The following is a 20,391-nucleotide window of genomic DNA, read 5'->3' as shown; positions in this document are numbered from 1 at the left end:
GTAATGAGAGCGATGGGGAGCAGCTGTAAATACAGATGAAGCTTCGCTCCCTCGCCTGCCACTCACCTCCTGCTGTGCAGCCCGGTTCCTAACAGGCCATGGACCGGTACTCGTCCATGGCCCGGGGGTTGGGGACCCCTGGTCTACTGGGTACTCCAGGCTGCCAACCCCAGGGCTGGTGCTGTACAAGATGAGGAAATATGTAAGTAGGAAAAATGCTTCTACCTTCTGTCAGCACCCTTCTTCAATCTACAGGCACCTCCTCAACTTGCTCTGGCCACCTTCTACCTCAGGGCTGGTTCACAGCTCACAGGTTTTAGTATTTTTCCCATCATATTCCTTGGAGGACATTAGAGAGAATTTGAAGCATATTCTAAGAGCTTTGCTTTCCTAGTTAGAAACTGATCTCAGGAACTATTCCGCCAAAGCATTACTTCTGATAATAGATGGGTGTGTTTACTGCTCCTTAGCTATTTCTACTGTGTGACCTACATCCCTCTTCCCTCCACAGCCACTCCTCAGTATCACACACAAAAAAACTAAAATAATTTTTCCCATGATCTTCCTTACCCTTTCTTCCACAATTAGAAATCGAGTTAATAATATAGTCCCCTGAGTATGTTAATAGTAGGTAATAAGAGCTTGAGGTATTATGACTGCTACTCCACTCATCACCAGCAGGAGGAGCTTCCATTTTATCAAATAGCTGTAAATCTAAGCCTCAAAGGAATGAATCGCAGTGGTGGCATTTTAGTTTACCAGGACAGGTCACTTGGGGAGACATTTGGAGGCAAGGATGCTTTCTTGATGCTTGTCTATAAGCAGCCGTGGTTTAGTCATGTACTTATTCATTTATCAAACATTTATTAAGTGACTTTATGAATCAAGCACTATGTCAGGCTGTGGGAATAAACAAAGGAATCAAACAGTTCCGAATTTAAGACGTAAGCTTTCTAGAGGAGAGAGACACACAAATGAATATAAAAATAAATATACACAAATCATCTCATACTTTGCCTACTCATAAAGTGAACTTCACATACTAAATACTTAAAACACCAAATGCACTGTTGAGCACACAGCCAATGTTCAACAAATATTTGTGAATGATTGATTGGTGGGACATAACACAAAATAGAAATAGAGGTGTTTCCAAGAGCTTGCCACCAGAAAGGTTAGTCAGTGCAGACACAAGCTCTGTAGACCTAAGTTATGACAAAACCTTACTGAGGTGACTATGGAAGGATGGAAGGTGTTTCAGGCATAAATCTGTTCTAATGGAGAGTGGAGAGTAGAAGGCAGTTCTGTTAGTTCAGATGGGAAAATAGAGAGATAGCAAAGGACCCGACCTCAGTAGCTACAACTCGGAGGTGGAATAGGGAGGGAGAGACATATTCAAAGCCTTATGAGACTTCCCCTTCTCCATACCCGAGGAAGCACACTCTCAGAGGCCAGAGGGAAAGGGTAATTCCCTTTTCATTGTGTCCAGCATAACTTGAGAGAATGCAGCACACTGACCTGCTTGATCCCCTACGAGGGCTCCTTGTTCACACGCCACACCAAACGTGTATGGTTTGCAATGGCACTCACACTGGGTCCCCTTCACAGTGGCCATGCCACCATTTTGACAAGGCCGGCAATGACAGGGGTCAAATTCATCGAGATATTCCTCAATGGCCCGTTTCAGGTATAGCCTTTTCACAGAGGCACAGGGTACTTCCTTTACCAGCTCATACAAAGGTGTCAGCTACACAGATAAAGACATCACGGTCAGTAATCAGGGTTTGGAGCGAGAATATTTTCCTTTCAGCATTTTGGCTCAATCTCTACTAAAACAAAATCAAAAGCCACTCTTATCTTAATTCCAACTATTTCTTGTTCAAATAAAAAGAGAAAGCAATTCACTACCTTTACAAGACAAACCTAGGGAAAATTAGAAACAGATAGGGAGGGAATTTTTTTTGTATTTTATGTGCATACATAAAATTTTAAAAAACCAACAGGATGTTCATTTTCTAGTTATTGAAAGATTAGTTTGAAGACAACACATTTCCACTCCTGCAGAGGATAGAAGAAAAGGAAATGCACTTAAATTACAGTAAAGAAGCAAATGCAATTAAATTTGAGATTAAATATCCTGACTCTGAGATACTTAACATATCTCTAATGGAGACTATGATTCTCTATCCCTGAAGAAATTTAAAACAGGTAGGCATTATCGCTCTGTGTTGGACAGTTCTGATGAAGAGCAACTTCAAGACCGGAGATGGATTGGCTAAGCTCTAACAATCTGCTCTCCCAGGAACAAAAAGGCTCTCATTTGTAGCCTTTGCCAATTTCTGCAGTGTAACTACTCTCACCATGGCCAGTTTCAGGCTACCACCATGATGTCCCTGAGCACGGAGCTGGGAAGAGACCTGCACCATTCGCTCTTGAGAGAGTCTGAGTGAGTTGGCTAGAGCACCACTGCGAGTACGGAGATTAGCTCAAAGGGTCACATTGCCCTCCATCTCTGCCCAAGCTCTTCTGAACTGAACAGCATTGCATGGTTATCTACCTGTAACATGTCTCTTCTTTCTCTGTCCCTTTCCTGTCCAACTAATAAGTTAACATAGCTATGACAGTTACAGTCCTATGTGGGAAAGCACATAGTTGAGAATGGAAAAGAATGTCTGTTTTTTACCCTAAACAACAATTTAGGATTTTTAAAGATTTGTATGAGATACTGACAATGAAAATAGATCATTTTGAATATTAATGAATGACACTTTAAGGTAAGACTTCCCAGGAAAAACTGCCCCTCCCACTGTCACTGTTATTGGGAGGCAACTGGGCTCAGTATGGTGTCAGGAGGGTACCTGAGGAGCACTCGTAACTTTTGAGTTTATAAATGTGTCCAAGTTTCTTAATCTCAAAAGTCAGGTTGGGCCTTCCCTGGTGGCGCAGTGGTTGAGAGTCCGCCTGCCGATGCAGGGGACACGGGTTCGTGTCCCGGTCTGGGAAGATTCCACATGCCGCAGAGCGGCTGGGCCTGTGAGCCATGGCCGCTGAGCCTGCGCGTCCGGAGCCTGTGCTCCGCAACGGGAGAGGCCACAACAGCGAGAGGCCCGTGTACCACAAAAAAACCCAAAAAAAAAACCACGTCAGGTTGGACCTGGGACACTGCCTGACTCCTGTGGCAGGGAATAGATTATATAATCACTTCTGCTATAACATGTATTTTGAAAATGTGAATTTGTTCCATTGAGATTGAGATATTAAAAAATAAAATGAGTATATCATAAATTTTGTGTTTTCTTATGTACAATTTTGTCCATAAGAAACACAGGGTGAACACAGAAAACTGCACACAACTGAACCAAGCTGCATAAGAATACACAAAACACCCACACACAAGCACACATCTCAAACACCCATCTAGTTCACCACCTGTATAATAAACCACACCAACCACAAATGGTGTTACGACTGTCTGTCATTTCTGATAGCGCTCCTTCTACCACTTCACAATAATTCACCATCTGTAACCTCCCATCACCCAGCAAGCTTCAGATCCTCTCCTAGGTAACGTGCCACCTTTATCGTAGTCCGTGCATTCCTTAACAATTAAACATGTATAAAACTGCTACTGTTTTTATTGGTGCCTCTTTTTTTTTTTTAATGAGTGTCACAAAAGTTTTTGAGTGTTGTGTTCCTAACACATTTTTTCCCATAAGCCCTGTGGTCTTTATTGTGCAATTTTGCCTAGCTCTCTGATTTTTAGGAACACATATGTTGTGTTATAAAAGAACTGACTGTGCCGATAAAACGTCCTAAAATTCTGCCAGCCAAATTGATTCTATCTTTTTAGAACTAATTTGCATGACCAGGAGCCTACAAGCCATGGCCACAGGAAGAAAGGTGATCTGACAGATGTAACACTAGGCAAGCCCTTAAATGCCTTCCTCTTGCAAGAATCTATAACTCCTCTGAATCAGGGACCAAGGAAAACATAATCAAATTTAGGTCAAAAGCTTGAAATGCAAATTTTAGCATTAATTTCTCTTGGGATTTACAAGACATTTAACCTTTACAACTGAAATATGGACATACAAGATAATGAAACTTGTTTCCTATTATGTATGCATTCATTTTACTATACAAAACATAACTGGGATACAGAAAACGCTAATTACAGCCTTCTCTGTTTAACCACCTTAATTTAATCTCATTTTCCCAGTGCAAATAAATATGACTGCTTTCTGGTGCTTTCAACAGAGTGTCACATACCTTTTGTTTTATGATTTGTGGAAGTTCAGTCACAGATCCTGCCCAGCGAGAATATCTCAATTTGTTTCCAGCAGGGTTGTCCAGTTCCAGGTAACTAAGGCCAGACACAAGGCCAGGACGTCCCCCTCTGACAAATGGGACCCCTCGTAACACATTGCCCTGAGTTCCTACTCAAGGAGAAATCAAACGAAATAAGTCTGGATGCACAAATGAAATGAGAATGAGCATATGAAATTGAAAGTCAATGAAGTAACACAACCCATTCAACTGTATGACATTCTGGAAAAGGCAAAACTATGGAGAGAGTAAAAATACCTGTGATTGCCAGGAAGTGGGGTAGGAGGGATTTTTAATATTTTTAGTGGATTTTTAGGATCTTTAGAGGACTTTTAGGGCAGTGAAATTGCTCTGTATACTATAATGGATACATGTCATTATGCCTTTCTCCGAACCCACAGAATGTACAAGAGTGAACCCTCATGTAAACTATGGACTTTGGGTGATTATTATGTGTCAGTGTAGGTTCATCAGTTGTAACAAATGGACCACTAAGGCCTGGATGCTGATAACGGAGGAGGCTGTGCCTGCAGGGACAGCAGGGATATAGGGATTCTCTGTACTTTTTGCTCAATTGTTTTGTGAATCTAAAACTACTCAAAAAAATAATATCTATTAAGAGAGAAAAGAAAAAAGACACAACCATTACCTAACAGTAGATGATTATTAAGAAATTATTATTCATATTCTTTTTTTTTTTTTTTTTTTTTGTGGTACGCGGGTCTCTCACTGCTGTGGCCTCTCCGGTTGTGGAGCACAGGCTCCGGATGCACAGGCTCAGCGGCCACGGCTCACGGGCCCAGCCGCTCCGCGGCATGTGGGATCTTCCCGGACCGGGGCACGAACCCGTGTCCCCTGCATCGGCAGGCGGACTCTCAACCACTGCGCCACCAGGGAAGCCCAATTATTCATATTCTTAATGTTCTTAGTGTAAGAAGAAAATTTGTTATACAGGTGACTATCTTGTTTCTTAGAAGATACATGCATGTATTTAAGGATGAAACATCATGACATCTGAAACTTCCAAATGGTTCAGCAAATATCACAAATATTTTAAATATATATTTATGCATTGCTAAACAGTCAACATTATAAATACTATATGTAGATATATATATATCAAAACATCAAAATAATAATTATTGCATCTAAGAGGTGGGTACGTTGGCGTTTTTTACTATGTTTTTTCAACTTTTCTGTATGTTTGAAAATTTTCATAAGAAAATGTTGGAAGGAAAAAGTTCATTGCATCTGGAATACTAACAGTAACCAAAATGCTATTAACAGGCATATATTAACACATAAAAAGTGTTCTAAAATGTTTGAATACTAATCAAATCCTTTTTCTCATTTCTGTGCCTTATAATTTCAGAAATATTTTCATCTCCGTGTCTAATTGATTTCCACACTGGTCATGACCGGAAGTTCCTAACTTGCTGATCAGACTTACGTTTTCATTTCCTTTTTTTAATTAAATTTTGCAATTTCATAACACTTTCATAAAATTTTGCAAATTCAAAAATTACACTTTTATCATCAGAAGTTATTTAAGTCTCATATTTTTAAAGAACTGCCTGAGTGCTTCCTCATCTTCCTTGTTAGTTACATTTTAAGATGCAAATAGTCACACTTTTAACGCAGTGTATTGCCAAGTTCAGTCCCTGAACTACTGGAATCAGAATCACCTAGAATGACTGCAGATTTCTGAGCTCCAGCCAAGACATAGGATGTAGCTGAGAGAAAAGTCAAGTACTCAGCATTTGAACAGGCTGCCCCAGGTAATCCTCTTGCATACCAAAATTTGAGAATCACCACCTAAACTGACATGCTTGTTTACAAACTACAGAGTCTAAGAAATCAGCTTTTATATTTATTTTTAAGCCTGTAGCCTCTCTCTCTACACCTCAGTGAGCTCTGTGCTCCAGCTGGCCCTCTTCCCCTAGACAATCAGCCTGGGGCAACAGTGAAGGGCCCAGATTGTGAAGCCAGACATTGGAATCTTGTGCCTGACCCCAACTGTGGTCTTGGGCAACCTTTCTGTGCCTCAGTGTCCCTGTTGGTAAAATGGAAATATGAATAATACCCAGTTCTTAGGTAGGAGTACATTGGTTAATTTTTGTAAATCACTTAAAATTGTGCTGGGCACATCATAAGTGCTACATGTTTGTGAAACATAAAATAAAATAAGATAAAACAAAGCAAAATTAAAATAAAATAAATTCAGAAAGCAGCTTCCAATCACCAGCCCAACTGATAACTGATGTCAACAACTTCTCAAAGCTCCCACTTTCATTTCTATTTCCAGATCAGTGTATTTCCATGTTGTTCAGAAACTTGTCCTCCTCCTTTATCATGTCAGGTCCAAGAAGACAGGCACTTTTCCTGGCATATTCACTGCTGTATCACCAGTGCCTAGAACAATTCCTGCGTGCACTATAGGTTCCGTAAATAGTTGATGAGTAAAGTAAGTGAATGAGGAATTAAGCCTGGCTTAACACTCTGTCTCCCTCCTTCTTGCAGTCATCTACTAAAGGATCCTCACTTCCTCGATGAGGACTTTAGCACCTGGGTCAGTCTTCTCCTTCATCCCAATTTCTGCCATCACCCCAAGAGAACTTGAGCTCTAATGCTGCTCCATGGCTTCACACAATGCACCACAGTCTCATTTCCATCCCTACTACACTAAGAATCTCTTCATTTTAAGGCAATTAAGTCTTAATCACCAAATCCAATGAAGTCTTCAGACCTCCTCTTACGTCACTTCGCTGTAGCATTTCTCGCTGTCGATTTCTTCTCCTCTACCTTCCATGTTACTCATCTTTTCTGGTTCTTATCCTATCAGATTATTCCTTTTCAGTCCCTCTTCTTTTGCTGCAACTTTATATTTGTCATCTTTCATTTAATCACTCCCTGTATTAACGGCATCCCTTGCCATCAGGATGAAACCCAAACTCCCTAACACGGCATCTAGACACAGTCTAAATCAGCTTACCCTTCCAGTTCCTTCTTCAATCACTCAAGACTAACACACCACCTCCCGCACTCTGCCACCACCGTCACCACCACCACCATGCACCAAAAACTTTTAACTGCACTGAGCACCCATGTCACAGAGTGAAACTGAAGCTTCTCCTCTTGCTGTCATTTTTCTAGGCTTGTTTGTCAACCTTCCTCACAGGAAACAAAGATGGTGTTCACTGAGGACATAGTTACAGGACACAGAGGTACCCAGTGAAGTTTCCACTCTGCATGATGGATCACCGCCATGACATATGACAGAGAGATCAGAGGTAAAAATAACCAAGTATTTCAAAAACACAAAATAGAACACCCGCTAGAATTTCAAAGGCCCTTGGAGACCAGGAATTAACCACAAGAAAGAGGGATGGAGGTAAGTTTGTAATGAAAATTACTCCCTTCTCATTTACCTGCAGCCGATTTTAAGGCCTCTTCCATCTCCTTGCATGCGTGCTCTGATGATTTAAACAAAAACTTGATATGTGAGGAAGCACATTTCTTCTTCTTCTCTGAATCAAAAGCTGGGGAGAAAAATTTTAAAGGTGCTTAGTTTCCACATTTGTTGAAAATCTCCTTTGAGATGCTGGCCAGGTGTGAGAGTGGCATAAGAGGTTGTTTCCTATCACTGGGGCCATATAATCAAAAATATACTATACGTACATTTTCAAGTGCTCTAGAAGGGTCAAGGGGCAGAAAAAGTGATATTTGATGTTTGTTATAAACAAAATAAGATACATGCATTATATTTAGGGGTAAAGCATCACATGTCTGAAAATTACATTCAAATGGATCAGCTGCTCTTGGCTTCTATTAACTTTGACCAGAGGGTGGGGGTGGGTGAAACAGTGGAGGGAGCAAAAACTGAGCACTTCACAGAGTGATACCTTTTACCCAACTGCAGTCAGCTTCTCAGGCATAAGGCAAATAGGTAAAAGTAGATGTGCAATGGCCTCCAGCCCACCCACTGGAGACCCCAAAAGCTGGGTTCTGGTTCTACAGCAATTAATTCCCAAAATCTTAGTTCTAGTGCCTCAGTCTCTCCATCTTTAACATCTCCGGTTTCTACATTTTCTTCCTATGACATATAATCTTAGATGGTTACAATTTCTACTCATTATCAAATGGAGTTTTGCCAATGCATTTTTTAAAAAGAGGATAGAAAATAATAAAGGGTAGAAATATATTTTTATGTAATTTTACTAACTATATTATTACAAACTCAGTATTTCTTAAAGAACAATTGGGGGCATATAACATATCCCAGAATCCTTGATTAATTTCACTTAAAACTTTTAAGAATAAAAACTGCTCAAGAGTAAAATTTTTACTCAAAATTTTTTTACCAACTCAGAAAGCTTAAAAAAAAAAATCCTCTTCGTTTCTTTTTAAGCGTTAAAGAAAAAAAAAATGGTCATGAAACTGAGTTTAGATCAAGCCCCTTTCTGGATTAATTCCTCAAAGAAATATTCCCTCTGTTGTTGCTACAAAAACCTGTGCTTGTGCATTCATTTCCAACCTGCTGAGGTTGGAAAAGCTCACATTCTAATTAAATCTTAATTGGTAAAAATTAAGCCCAATAGAAAAAAAAAAAAGTCAATGGAAACACAGAAAAATATTGTAGTTCACTCACAAGAGAAGGCTACAAGACCTCCTCTGAATCTCAGGTAAGCAGTCTTACTCTCCTTCAAGGTGGTAAGAAAGTCTTGACTGAAGAGTAAGATGCTAACAAGATGATTTGGGATAGAGAAGCAAGTGTGGCCACGAGCTTCAGGACAAAGTTGGAAAGGAGCAGGTTGGACTTGGAACGTAAATAAGCCAAAAGGTCTCTGGAAAGGAGGAATGGATACTAGGATACACACTCTTCTCCAACATGGCAGCAGCTGGTGAGGAACATCCTCTCACTGTGAAGTCAACCAAGTATGAACTCAGTAGCGTGCCCTGAGTCTAATAAAAAGCAGGCAATTCCTGCAGCAACATAGCGTAAGGAAAAAGCTAAGTTGATGCTGGAGCCAGTTAGACCGGCTTACAATCAGTATGCCCTTGGATTTCACTCGGTAGCAGTGAGGATTATTGCTAACATAGGCAACCTGCCTGTCTAGAAGAAGGCATCCAATAAATTTAAGCTATTGTTACAACTTTTAGGTAGTAAGCAAACTCACGATATCCAGAGCAGATTTTTTTTAAAGGAATGTGAGTGGTAAAGAACAGAGGTGAATAAGAAAAGACTTCATTGAAACGTTTTGATTTCTGCAATATCAGTAAACTCCTCATTAGTTTTCCTCGAGGAATATTACTTAATCTGAGAAACGGAGAAGACTAAAAAGTATTCTAAAAATCCAATCAACACCCTCTAGAGATAGCAATAATGATAATGGCTTAACTCTCACTTCAGGGTACTATCCAAACGAGTAGGCAGGCTTTTTCTTAAACCCTGGAAGATTCTGAGTAGAGTATAACAGATTCTTGCAATTTTGGATTCTTTTGCAATTTAATCTCTATTTGTCATATTTCAAAGCTCTAAAGTTTAACTACTAATTAAAATCCCTGCGATGCTTGTATATAACAATATTTTTAATACTCTACCGCTTTGTTTCATTTTTTCTGAGTCCAAATAAAAGATAACTTTGTATTCTCCTCCTAAGGACCCAGACTGAAGATAATGTGTCCCATACTGGTCGATCAGTCTTCGATAGGCGCTGTAGTCATACAGAGAGGGAAGGTAGGAGAGTTCCTTCCAGAATGACTCAGCAAGTTGTAAAAAGTCCGGATTGTTATTGATAAACTGAGCCACTTCAACAGTGTTCTGAAGAACCAACAACTGATAACTCTATAGGAAGAAGAAAGAGTAAAAGGAGTTTTAGGATGAAGACTAAAAGGCAATGGAAATAGTTCCTTGTCCAATGTCTCCATCAATAGCCACCTCCATCAATGCAGACTAAATGAATTTTTATTTTGGATGCATAATGAGGTCTCTTCTGGGCCCACCCACTTGAAGCAATCTAAGGAATTTTCAGAATCCCAAACAGAAATAACATCTGAGTGATGACATGGTAACTGGTTTTATACACACCTTTTAAAACCCCCAAGACCAAGTTGTTATGCCCTCCTCAACTAGGAAAAAAGATTCAACATTGTTAACTGCTAAATAATCTCACAAACAGGGATATAATATCCCTAGAGTCCACAATCGTAACAATGACTTATAGGTAAGGTGACCATATAATTTATCTCCCATACTGGAGTATTTACAGGGTAAGCTATTTTATAATGAGGTCTTTTAAACCCTTCCTAAGCATCTTTTCATGTCCAAGACAGAGCTACCTTACACCAAATCCTCACTTATGTGAACAATATAATATGGGTATAATAAATGTTTTTACAGCTCATATTTCCACAATCAACTTCTTAGTCATAAAACAAAATTATATTCCTTTATACCTCGCTTATGTGATCTATTAATCAAGTTACTGACTTTAAGAATGAGATGAATTATGTATATTATGAATGATGATCAGCCTGAAAAATTCTTCAGCAGTAAGTGTGAATCAATTAGAACAATTCATTTCAACTGTTCAGGTTGCCCATGATGAAAGTTTTAGTATCTCAATACAACAGAGTATCTAAAATTAAGGCTTTTAACCTCCTCGGATGAAAATGTTGGTATCTCCAAAGTAATAAAGTATTTTAACATCTTTTATTTTCATGCACCTTCTTTAAAAAACTCTAGTATTAGTGTTTCGGAAGCATATTTCATTGGATTTTTGAAATTGTATATAATACTTAAAATAGTAGCATCAGTAATCATGAATTAGAGATTTAGGCTAGTTTTAACTAGAAGATTTGAAAGTAGTAAGTTTTTTTTTAGATTTTTAAATAAGAACAGATACTTCAATGAGAAAATAAAAAGTGCAAATAAATGTATTATCAAAGAGAATTAACAAGACAAAAACCATACCTTTTAAAGAAATATATTGGATTATCTCTTTGAAGAAGATACTATGCCCTAATTAAAAAATGAAAGCTGATTCTTTTAGTAAATGCACTTCTGTTAATGTTAGAAATACCTAAACCAGTAAAATATGGAAAAGTTAACTAATATATTTCATACTAACCTTTTCCTTAAGGATTTCTTCAGTACCTGAAGAGTAACTGTACGAAGAAGATGAAGAACTAAAAAAGAGGAAGCGTCCTTGACTAGATGATGAATGTTCTGTTGATGTATGTTTTACATAAGACCAGGTACTATTGTAAAATTCATAATTAAAATCATTATTTATTTTCACCTATAAAGAAAATGAAAAAGTTAGATCTCTGGGGCTTTGTTTTTGAAATGTTCTATGTGATCCAGTAGTGGATTTAAATTTCTAATTCTGTTCGACTTGAACAAATGTTAAGATTGGTATTGTTTTTCCCATGCTAGACGGTAGAAGAAAAAGTCATCCCAAACAAATTTAAAAACAGACAACAGGATAGCCACATGTGGTTGAGAAGGGACAGCTCCAGCATTCATGAAGACTACTATTTCTTTATCCTTTATTTTGTCCTAGATCAAGTGTCAAAATGAAATGCCCACAGAGGACTGGCAAGTAATATAAATGTTGGAAGCATCCAGTGGAAGGCGGGGTAATGAAGAAGTGAGCACACACCCTGTCTAAAAGGGTCTAAAAGGTACCCAACACTCAAATCCATCCAACAGTCCTATATATTACTACAGGTTCTAGCACTGACAGATATCTGATTTTTCAAGAAAAGAGATATATCTGAATCTTCATGAAAAAATCTTAAGTTTTTTTTAAATCATAGGCAACTATCTTGCTAAAAATGTCAGTCACCATGAGAATAAAACAACATGAAATATGACTCTCAGTCTGTTCTATATAAATATTCAGATCAGTAACTCTCCTTTCACAAGTATTTGTGTTTTTATTATATGTCCATACATATCTGTATTTGAGATCAAAGTATAAATAAACACAGAGAAAATTTAAATGATGAATATGATACATTTTAAAAATAAAGCTAAAATCTAAAAAAGAGTGAATATATGTATATGTACAACAGATTCACTTTGCTGTACACCTGAAATTAACACAACATTGTAAATCAACTATACCCCAATAAAAATTTTTTTAAAAATGCTAAAAAGAAAATAGAATATTATGCAGCCATCGTAAAGGATGAGTGTGAGGACAAATTGTTCATGTTAAATGAAAAAGCAAGTGTAAATGTGATATTTACAGATCCTATTAACCACAAATATGCAAGTATATGCCCAGTCAAAAAAAGACTAGAAGGAAATTCAACAAAATGCCAGAAAATATTAAAAATACTTTCATCACTACCCATGTTAAAAATTAGGCATTCATGCTAGAAGAAAGACAGAAGAGAAGAAAAAATAGATTTAACCATACCTTTTATTCCAACATTATTTTCATTATATTATGAAATTGGTTTGTTTAAAAGTCAAACGCAAAAATTCAGCTCAAGTCAAAATGAAGAATATATTATTATTCTTAACTACAAAGAGGACATTATTATTATTGAATACAAAGAGGACATTATTTTTTTTAATTACTTTATTTAATTAATTAATTAATTAATTTTTTTGCAGCACGCGGGCCTCTCACTGACGCGGTCTCTCCCGTTGCGGAGCACAGGCTCCTGACGCGCAGGCTCAGCGGTCATGGCTCACGGGCCCAGCCGCTCCACGGCATGTGGGATCCTCCCGGACCCGGGCACGAACGGGGCTTCCTTGGTGGCGCAGTGGTTGAGAGTCCGCCTGCCGATGCAAGGGACACGGGTTGGTGTCCCGGTCTGGGAGGATCCCACATGCCGCGGAGCGGCCGGGCCCGTGAGCCATGGCCGCCCGTCAGGAGCCTGTGCTCCGCAACGGGAGAGGCCGCGTCAGTGAGAGGCCCGCATACCGCAAAAATAATAATAATAAATAAATAAATAAATAAAAATGTACTAGAGATTTCTAGAGTCACTAGATAGTGTCTCAGTCCTATTTGGTTTTGGACAGACACAGAATTTAGTTTTTTCTCTCAAGAAAGAAAAGTTACCTTTCTTTCAATGCAAAAAAAAAAAAAAAAATTAGCCTATTTTTTTCTCTTCTTCAGGTGTACAATTCAAATACTTGATTCATGATTTATGCAGATAAGCCTCTTAAGAACTTTAGTTCAGCGTCTCCTCACTCCCATGTACTCTACACATAGCCACAAGAATCCTTTCTCAAGGTAGTGTGATCTTACATTTTCTTTAATACCCTCTTCCTTCCAGCTAAGATCCTGAAATTTCCCCACACTGGGTCTTCCTCTGAAGTCACAAATTCAAACATCCTACACTCTGACATCTCTTACTCTGTTGACACTCATTCTATTATTGCCATATCTATTATTCAACCTCATAGAGACAGCCCTTCAACTTACTTTCCCTTCTCTTTACCTATCAGCACCTTCATTTCGTCACTTCCTTCATGTTGTAGTTATGCTTCATGGCTCATGACTTCTTATTCTCTTGCCAATGAACCTAACTCCTGCCAATGAACCTTGCCTAGGTATATTCTGCCACCATATTTGCCAGGCAAAAACTCAACCTTTGTTCAGTGCTCGCAGCCAGGCACCTTAGCACTGCTATAGAAAAATCACACAACTATCGATTGGTGTTACTGTAAGTCCATTCATAATTTCCAACCTCAGTGGAATCCTCAATACATTCCAGCAACCCTAAATGTCTAGCCAATTCTTTCTCCCATTCCCTACAGTATCTATTTCAAAAGTTCTGCACCCATCTCAATCCCCCAATCTTACAATCATTTCCTTCACTCTCAGAAGATAAACTTCTTTCTTTACAAACATTCCCACTATCAGACACAGACTTCTTACACTTCTGGCTAACAAATTTACAGACTTACGAATGTCTTTCACTTCCTTTCCTGTGCAGGTGTTCCTCCCCCTGTCTAAGGCTAATTTCTCTGTCTTTTTTCTGTATTGCATTCCCTCTCACCTCTTTTTTTTTTTTAACATCTTTATTGGAGTATAATTGCTTTACAATGATGTGTTAGTTTCTGCTTTACAACAAAATGAATCAGTTATAATATATACATATGTTCCCATATCTCCTCCCTCTTGCGTCTCCCTCCCTCCCACCCTCCCTATCCCACCCTTCCAGGCGATCACAAAGCACCAAGCTAATCTCCCTGTGCTATGCAGCTGCTTCCCACTAGCTATCTACCTTATTACCTTTGGTAGTGTATATATGTCCATGCCTCTCTCTCGCTTTGTCACAGCTTACACTTCCCCCTCCCCATATCCTCAAGTCCATTCTCTAGTAGGTCTGTGTCTTTATTCCTGTCTTACCCCTAGGTTCTTCATGACATTTTTTTTTTCTTAACCCTCTCACCTCTTCAAAGGACTAATTAAATTGACTGATTACTCCCTGTCTTACAGCTTCAACTTTTCTTTCTCTACTGACTCATTCCTATCAACGCTTATACACATTCTAACCCCACCTAAGTACAGTGTGCTGCAAGGGCTCTGAGCCACACTTCTAGGGTTCAGACCCCATAGTTGTCATCTACTACCTCTGTGATTGTAGGTAAATTACTCAGCATTCTTTTTTTTTTTTTTTTTTTTTGCGGTATGAGGGCCTCTCACTGTTGTGGCCTCTCCCGTTGCGGAGCACAGGCTCCGGACGCGCAGGCCCAGCAGCCATGGCTCACGGGCCCAGCCGCTCCCCGGCATGTGGGATCCTCCCGGACCGGGGCACGAACCCGCGTCCCCTGCATCAGCAGGCAGACTCTCAACCACTGTGCCACCAGGGAAGCCCCTACTAAGCATTCTTTGTCTCAGTTTCCTCATCTGTAAAAATAGTAGATGACAGTACCTACATACTTAGGTTATTATTAAAAAAAAGTTCTATTTAAAGCACTTGAAACGTGCTTAGTATATAAAAGGTTCTTAATATATGTGAGCTACTTTTATTATCATTCAAATTATTTTCTGTTAACAGAGTAGATTTAGAAATCTCAGATATCTAGACACATACCAACAGAGGAAGCAGAGGATCAGATAACTAAGCATTAGTTAAAATTGCCTTTAGAATACGTTTTTGTTATTCATTTGATATACATATAGGATCTTGCTTTAAAAAATATAATGAAGTATACTAAGTGAACTAAATCAGAGAAAAACAAACATCACATATCATTTATATGCGGAATCTAAAAAAAGGATACAAATGAACTTGTTTACAAAACAGAAACAGACTCACAGACACAGAAAACAAACTTATGGTTACCAAAGGGGAAGGAGAGGGAGGGATAAATTAGGAGTTTGGGATTAGCAGATACAAACTACTATGTATAAAATAGATAAACAACAAGGTCCTACTGTATAGCACAGGGAACTATATTCAATATCTTGTAATAAACTGTAATGGAAAAGACTCTGAAAAAGAATATATATATCTGAATCACTTTGCTGTACATCAGAAACTAACACAACATTGTAAATCAATAAAAATTTTTTAATATAATGAATTACATTCAAGATCAAAACAGGAGGATCCAGGAAGTTATTTTCTCCACCTTAATCTTTACTCACTCCCATCTGCAACTCATTACATGCTGAGAATAAACAAGACAGTCTTTCAGCATCTCCCAGGCTAAACTAAGCAGGGTGGCACCTTCCCAAAGTGACTGTGGAGCTGGAATGTGCTTATGTTTCAAAGGCTTCCTTGTGGTATGAAAAGTATGAGCAAACAGAGAGTGTGCATGGCATCAAAGTAAGTGGCTTACTCAATAAGCAACTGGGTTTGTCCTGGGTAAACCACCATGCTGATTTCCAAAACAGAGATTAGAAGAGAGATGGACTGATTATTCTGTTTTATGTTTATTTACTAACATTTATGTTCCAACAAGCCAAAAGTCATGTTCCACCTGTAGAGGCCTGAATCCCCAGTGGCTCCCCTTCTATTTGAACTGAGGAGGACATTGACCGCCTCCATATTCGCACCTGGGTTTCCCACTGCAGTGACTGACTCACTGCCTATTGCTTCCACCTCACTTCCCTTCGGCTGGATCCTAAATAACAGGCTATAATTTCCCTCTACCTCTGACAAACACCTTCACATTCAGTGACTGGCAAGGCATTTCAGATGTCAATCCAAAAACCAAGCCCTGCTGTAGAAGACGAACGTCAGAATTATGCTTTTATTAAATTATTTTTCTTCTTCAGAAGCTGCAGGTTTCCAGCATGCCTCCTTTCCAACCATGTCAGAAATTCTCTCCCTTATTACCTCCTCTGTTCTGTAACTTTCTAAATTTGACTACATACACACACACACACACACACACATACACATATATATGCATATATATATACATGTATGCAATTCTCCCCCTTATAATTATGAAAGAATTATCAACACATCCTCTTAGTAATATGAGGAGAAAAAATTCTCTTTATATGCCTATCTCACATTCTCCCTTCTGGCCAAAGGGTAAATTACAATATAGGTTTTTCACCAAGCAGAATTTAGAGTCAAAAAAGCAGTTAATACAACACATTGGGAGAGTAAAATATACTAGAAAAATGAAGGGCTGTGAAATCTGACAGACTGGATTCAAGCTCTACTGCTTATTGATTTGGTGACTTGAAGCAAGTCTGCTGAAGTCCTCTGAGCCTCAATTTCTATATATATAAAACAGTAAAATATTACTTACTTTCCACAGATGTCGTGAGGATTAAAATTACACAAATTGCCTAAAATAGTGCAGATGCCACAGGAAATATTCAAAAATTGGTAGCTATGATTATTTTTCAAGTCAGTTCCACTTTCTACTTTCATGATTCAGTAACTCTTAAATGTAATTTAATTCCATTATAAGTCGGAGGTTGGTGGGTTTGCTCCTCATAATCAGAACTGCTTTCTGAAGATGACTAATGTTGGTAAACTAAAGCCCCTTCCTTCTGAATATCCTAATAGTTTTGGTTTACAAATTTGGGAGTCATCAGTAAGGAGGGCTGAACTGGAAATTTTTGAGCTCTGGGAAGATGGGAGGAAAGGCATGAGAGAGGAGATTTGGAAGAGATGAGCAAGAAAGAGGCTAAAACAGGATGAGACCAGAAACTTCTTTTGGCTTAGGTTGTGGAAGGACAGACAATTTAAGATAGAGGATCTCGACTGTTTTCCTCGGATGCATTGGCACTATGAGGTAGACAATCTCTCCTCTATGTTCCCTCTAAATCTTCAGGAATTTCCCCTAAAGCCATTACTGTTTCGTGTGAGTAGATTTTGTGTTGAAATCAATCAACAGGATGAGTTTACGTGTGTATGACAGAAACAGCCTGCAAGAAGCAGAAGGCTGCAGAGGAAACCTTGAGACCATAAACAAAATTTTAAAGTGTGGCAGTGTGGATGCGGGCAAGGATGTGGAACACAGGCCACTCTTCCACACTGCTGGTGGGGTATAGATTGGTCATATATAGGTTTTGGAAACTTTAGTGAAGTGTAACCTAAACATAGCCTACAAAGCAGCAGTTCGAGTTCCTGGTGTCTGCACTAGAGAAGCTCATTTGTATGATTAATACAAAATATAAGATAGTGGTTGTATGGGCAGTACAGGTAGAGAAGATGTGACAGAGAGAGGTAGATAGGAGCCTTTAAGTCACTGGTAATATTCTATTTCTTGAGGTGGGTGGTGGGCATATATAGTCCTGTTTGTATTATTAGTTTTCTCCAAACTGCAAGTATATGTTATTCACAGCCTTTTGTACATAGAAATATTTTATAATAAAAATATTTTATAATAAAAAATAAAAAAAAACATTTTTAAGTAAGGTGACACTGTGGCAGTGGTTAGGAGACTATCACAACCAGTCATGAGCAGGGCCTTGGGTTTTAACACCCACACAGGGACAGACCATCAGGTTCTGGACCCACATGGAGTATGGAGTTCGAAATGAGACAATGGATATTTCAGCTTGAATGACATAAATTAAAAGTATCATTGCCCTATAACACAGATTTAACGAATATATATTCCTAAATAGTGAATGTAACATAAAAGAAGAAGACTCACAGATATAGAGAACAAACTGGTGGAAAGGAGGGGGGCGATATAGGGGTGAGGGGGTGGGAGGTACACACCACTGTGTGTAAGATGGGCTCAAGGATGTATTGTACAACACAGGGAATAGAGCCAATATTTTGCAGTAACTGTAAATGGAAAGTAAGCTTTAAAAATTGTATTAAAAAATTTTAAGAATAAATAAAACAGTTCTTAAAAAAAGAAAATGTATTCTTTTTAAGCCTATATAAGACATTTCTAAGAACTGACCACATATGAGGCCACAAGTAAATTCTCAACAAAATACCAAAAAAAATCAATATCATATAAATAACGATCTCTGGCAACAATTCACAGATTAGAAAGAAATCAAATCAATGTAATTAAGTACCTGGAATGTATAGGAGAGGATATTTCCGCTCAGTCTGTAGAAATCTCTCCCATCCCCGCTAAACACCTTTCTGCATTGACCACCAAAACTTTTAGTGTTGAGGACTTTGTTCCTAAACTGGCCTGTGAGCGCATTGTAACTGTTTTTAAAAAAATGAAAGAAGAAAAGGCTGTTAAAAACTAGAAACACCACTTGCTGAAACAGGCATCATTAGAGAACTCTAGATATTCTTGAAATACATTACAGTTAAACATCTCTGGGAGAGCTCAAATAAAAAGCCTCCTAGAGCACACTATGCATTACCCAACTCCCCCTGCTTGCTATAATGGTTAAAACTAATAGCTGGGGAAACCCAACATCCTTTTAGCCTAAGAACTTATTTAGGAAACACACAGCCCTTTTGTATCTATGGCAACAGCTGGTTTTGAATTGAATCTATAGAAAAAACCAAACAATTAAGATTACTCTTGAAGAGAGAGAACTCTCTACAATGATTTACAACTAGTCGGCCTTTTAGCATGCTAACTGGTATACTCTATAAAGTAACTTTACCATTTTTCCATTAATGAATTTCATAGTAGTATAGAAAAATCACATCTAAGCAAAGAGATTATCTTAAAACCTTGAAACTTTAACTTGGGTCTGACCGTTAAAAGTTTTTCAGAATTCTTTTTAAAAAGGCTAACAGGATTGCCTCAACTTCACTTGAAAGTTCCCAGCTAGTTTAGATGATTACTTTTCAGTCTGAGTGTTCCAACACACTTTCTCTCTTCTTCCGCTGCTCTCATTCTGTTGTCTCTTCGTTCCCTTAAGTAGCCCCACATCATTGAATTAGTTCTCCCCCCTTCCCTCCCATAGGGGGACTGACTGGCCAGGATTTCCCAGGTCTGAAGGATTTCCTTAGATGCAGGACTTTCAGTGCTAAACCCAACAGTCCAGGGACAACTTGTCCCTCTATGCTTTACCACATATATTTACAGGTATATAGATAGGAATTTTTTAATTGTTTCAGGATGTGGCAAAGAGCTCTAAGCAAAGTCTTGACTATTAGGTGATTTGTTATTAGACTTACCAAACCACAAAATAAAACACAACAAAATAAAAACTACAACCCATCGATGTGTACAGGAAGACACCCAACACCTTACCCCTGTCCAGTAAGTTCTATGTTGGGAGGAGGTTTATCGAGGTCACAGGAAGGCCTGCTTTCTGAGTCCTCACACCTGTCTTCATCAGCACTGTCCTCTTCACAGTCAGAATCCCCATTGCAAACCAAAGATCTGCTGATGCACTGACCTGAACACAAGAAAAGCCACCACACAAAAATAAAAGAGGTGAAAAGGAAAACGCTACCTGGGATCAAAAGATTTCACCCTGGACCCTCAACACAACACTGATACTCTAATGTGAGTTTGAGATACACCCTCAGTGCCCAGGGAAGGACTGCTGATTATTTTGGTCCTCATTTTTCAACATGCAAATTGATTCTGACCTTGGCTGGACACAAAATTGAAAATAGAACCTGAATTCAAATTCCAGGCTCTCATCCATAGCCATTAAGCACTTTGTCTGAATTCTCCAAAAT

The 20,391-nt window shown here is 38.7% G+C and overlaps 1 protein-coding gene across 1 annotated transcript in view; it reads right to left on the bottom strand.

Moving 5' to 3' along the window:
• The window catches only part of C7 (complement C7), a 53,417-nt gene that overhangs the window by 20,797 nt on the left and 12,229 nt on the right, over positions 1-20,391 (bottom strand). Inside the window, exons 5-11 of the mRNA XM_082651881.1 lie at positions 19,955-20,102; positions 18,807-18,945; positions 11,457-11,627; positions 9,928-10,171; positions 7,755-7,865; positions 4,270-4,436; positions 1,519-1,747 (exon numbers count right to left, since the gene is read on the bottom strand). Of these exons, the coding sequence (XP_082508007.1) occupies positions 1,519-1,747; positions 4,270-4,436; positions 7,755-7,865; positions 9,928-10,171; positions 11,457-11,627; positions 18,807-18,945; positions 19,955-20,102 (1,209 nt within the window). The remainder of the gene's footprint in view (positions 1-1,518; positions 1,748-4,269; positions 4,437-7,754; positions 7,866-9,927; positions 10,172-11,456; positions 11,628-18,806; positions 18,946-19,954; positions 20,103-20,391) is intronic.

The sequence above is a fragment of the Grampus griseus genome, assembly GCF_964374135.1.
Source record: "Grampus griseus genome assembly, chromosome: 3".
Lineage (NCBI taxonomy): Eukaryota > Metazoa > Chordata > Mammalia > Artiodactyla > Delphinidae > Grampus > Grampus griseus.
The sequence above is the reverse complement of the archived record's forward strand: the minus strand, read 5'-3'. Positions and strand labels throughout refer to the sequence as shown.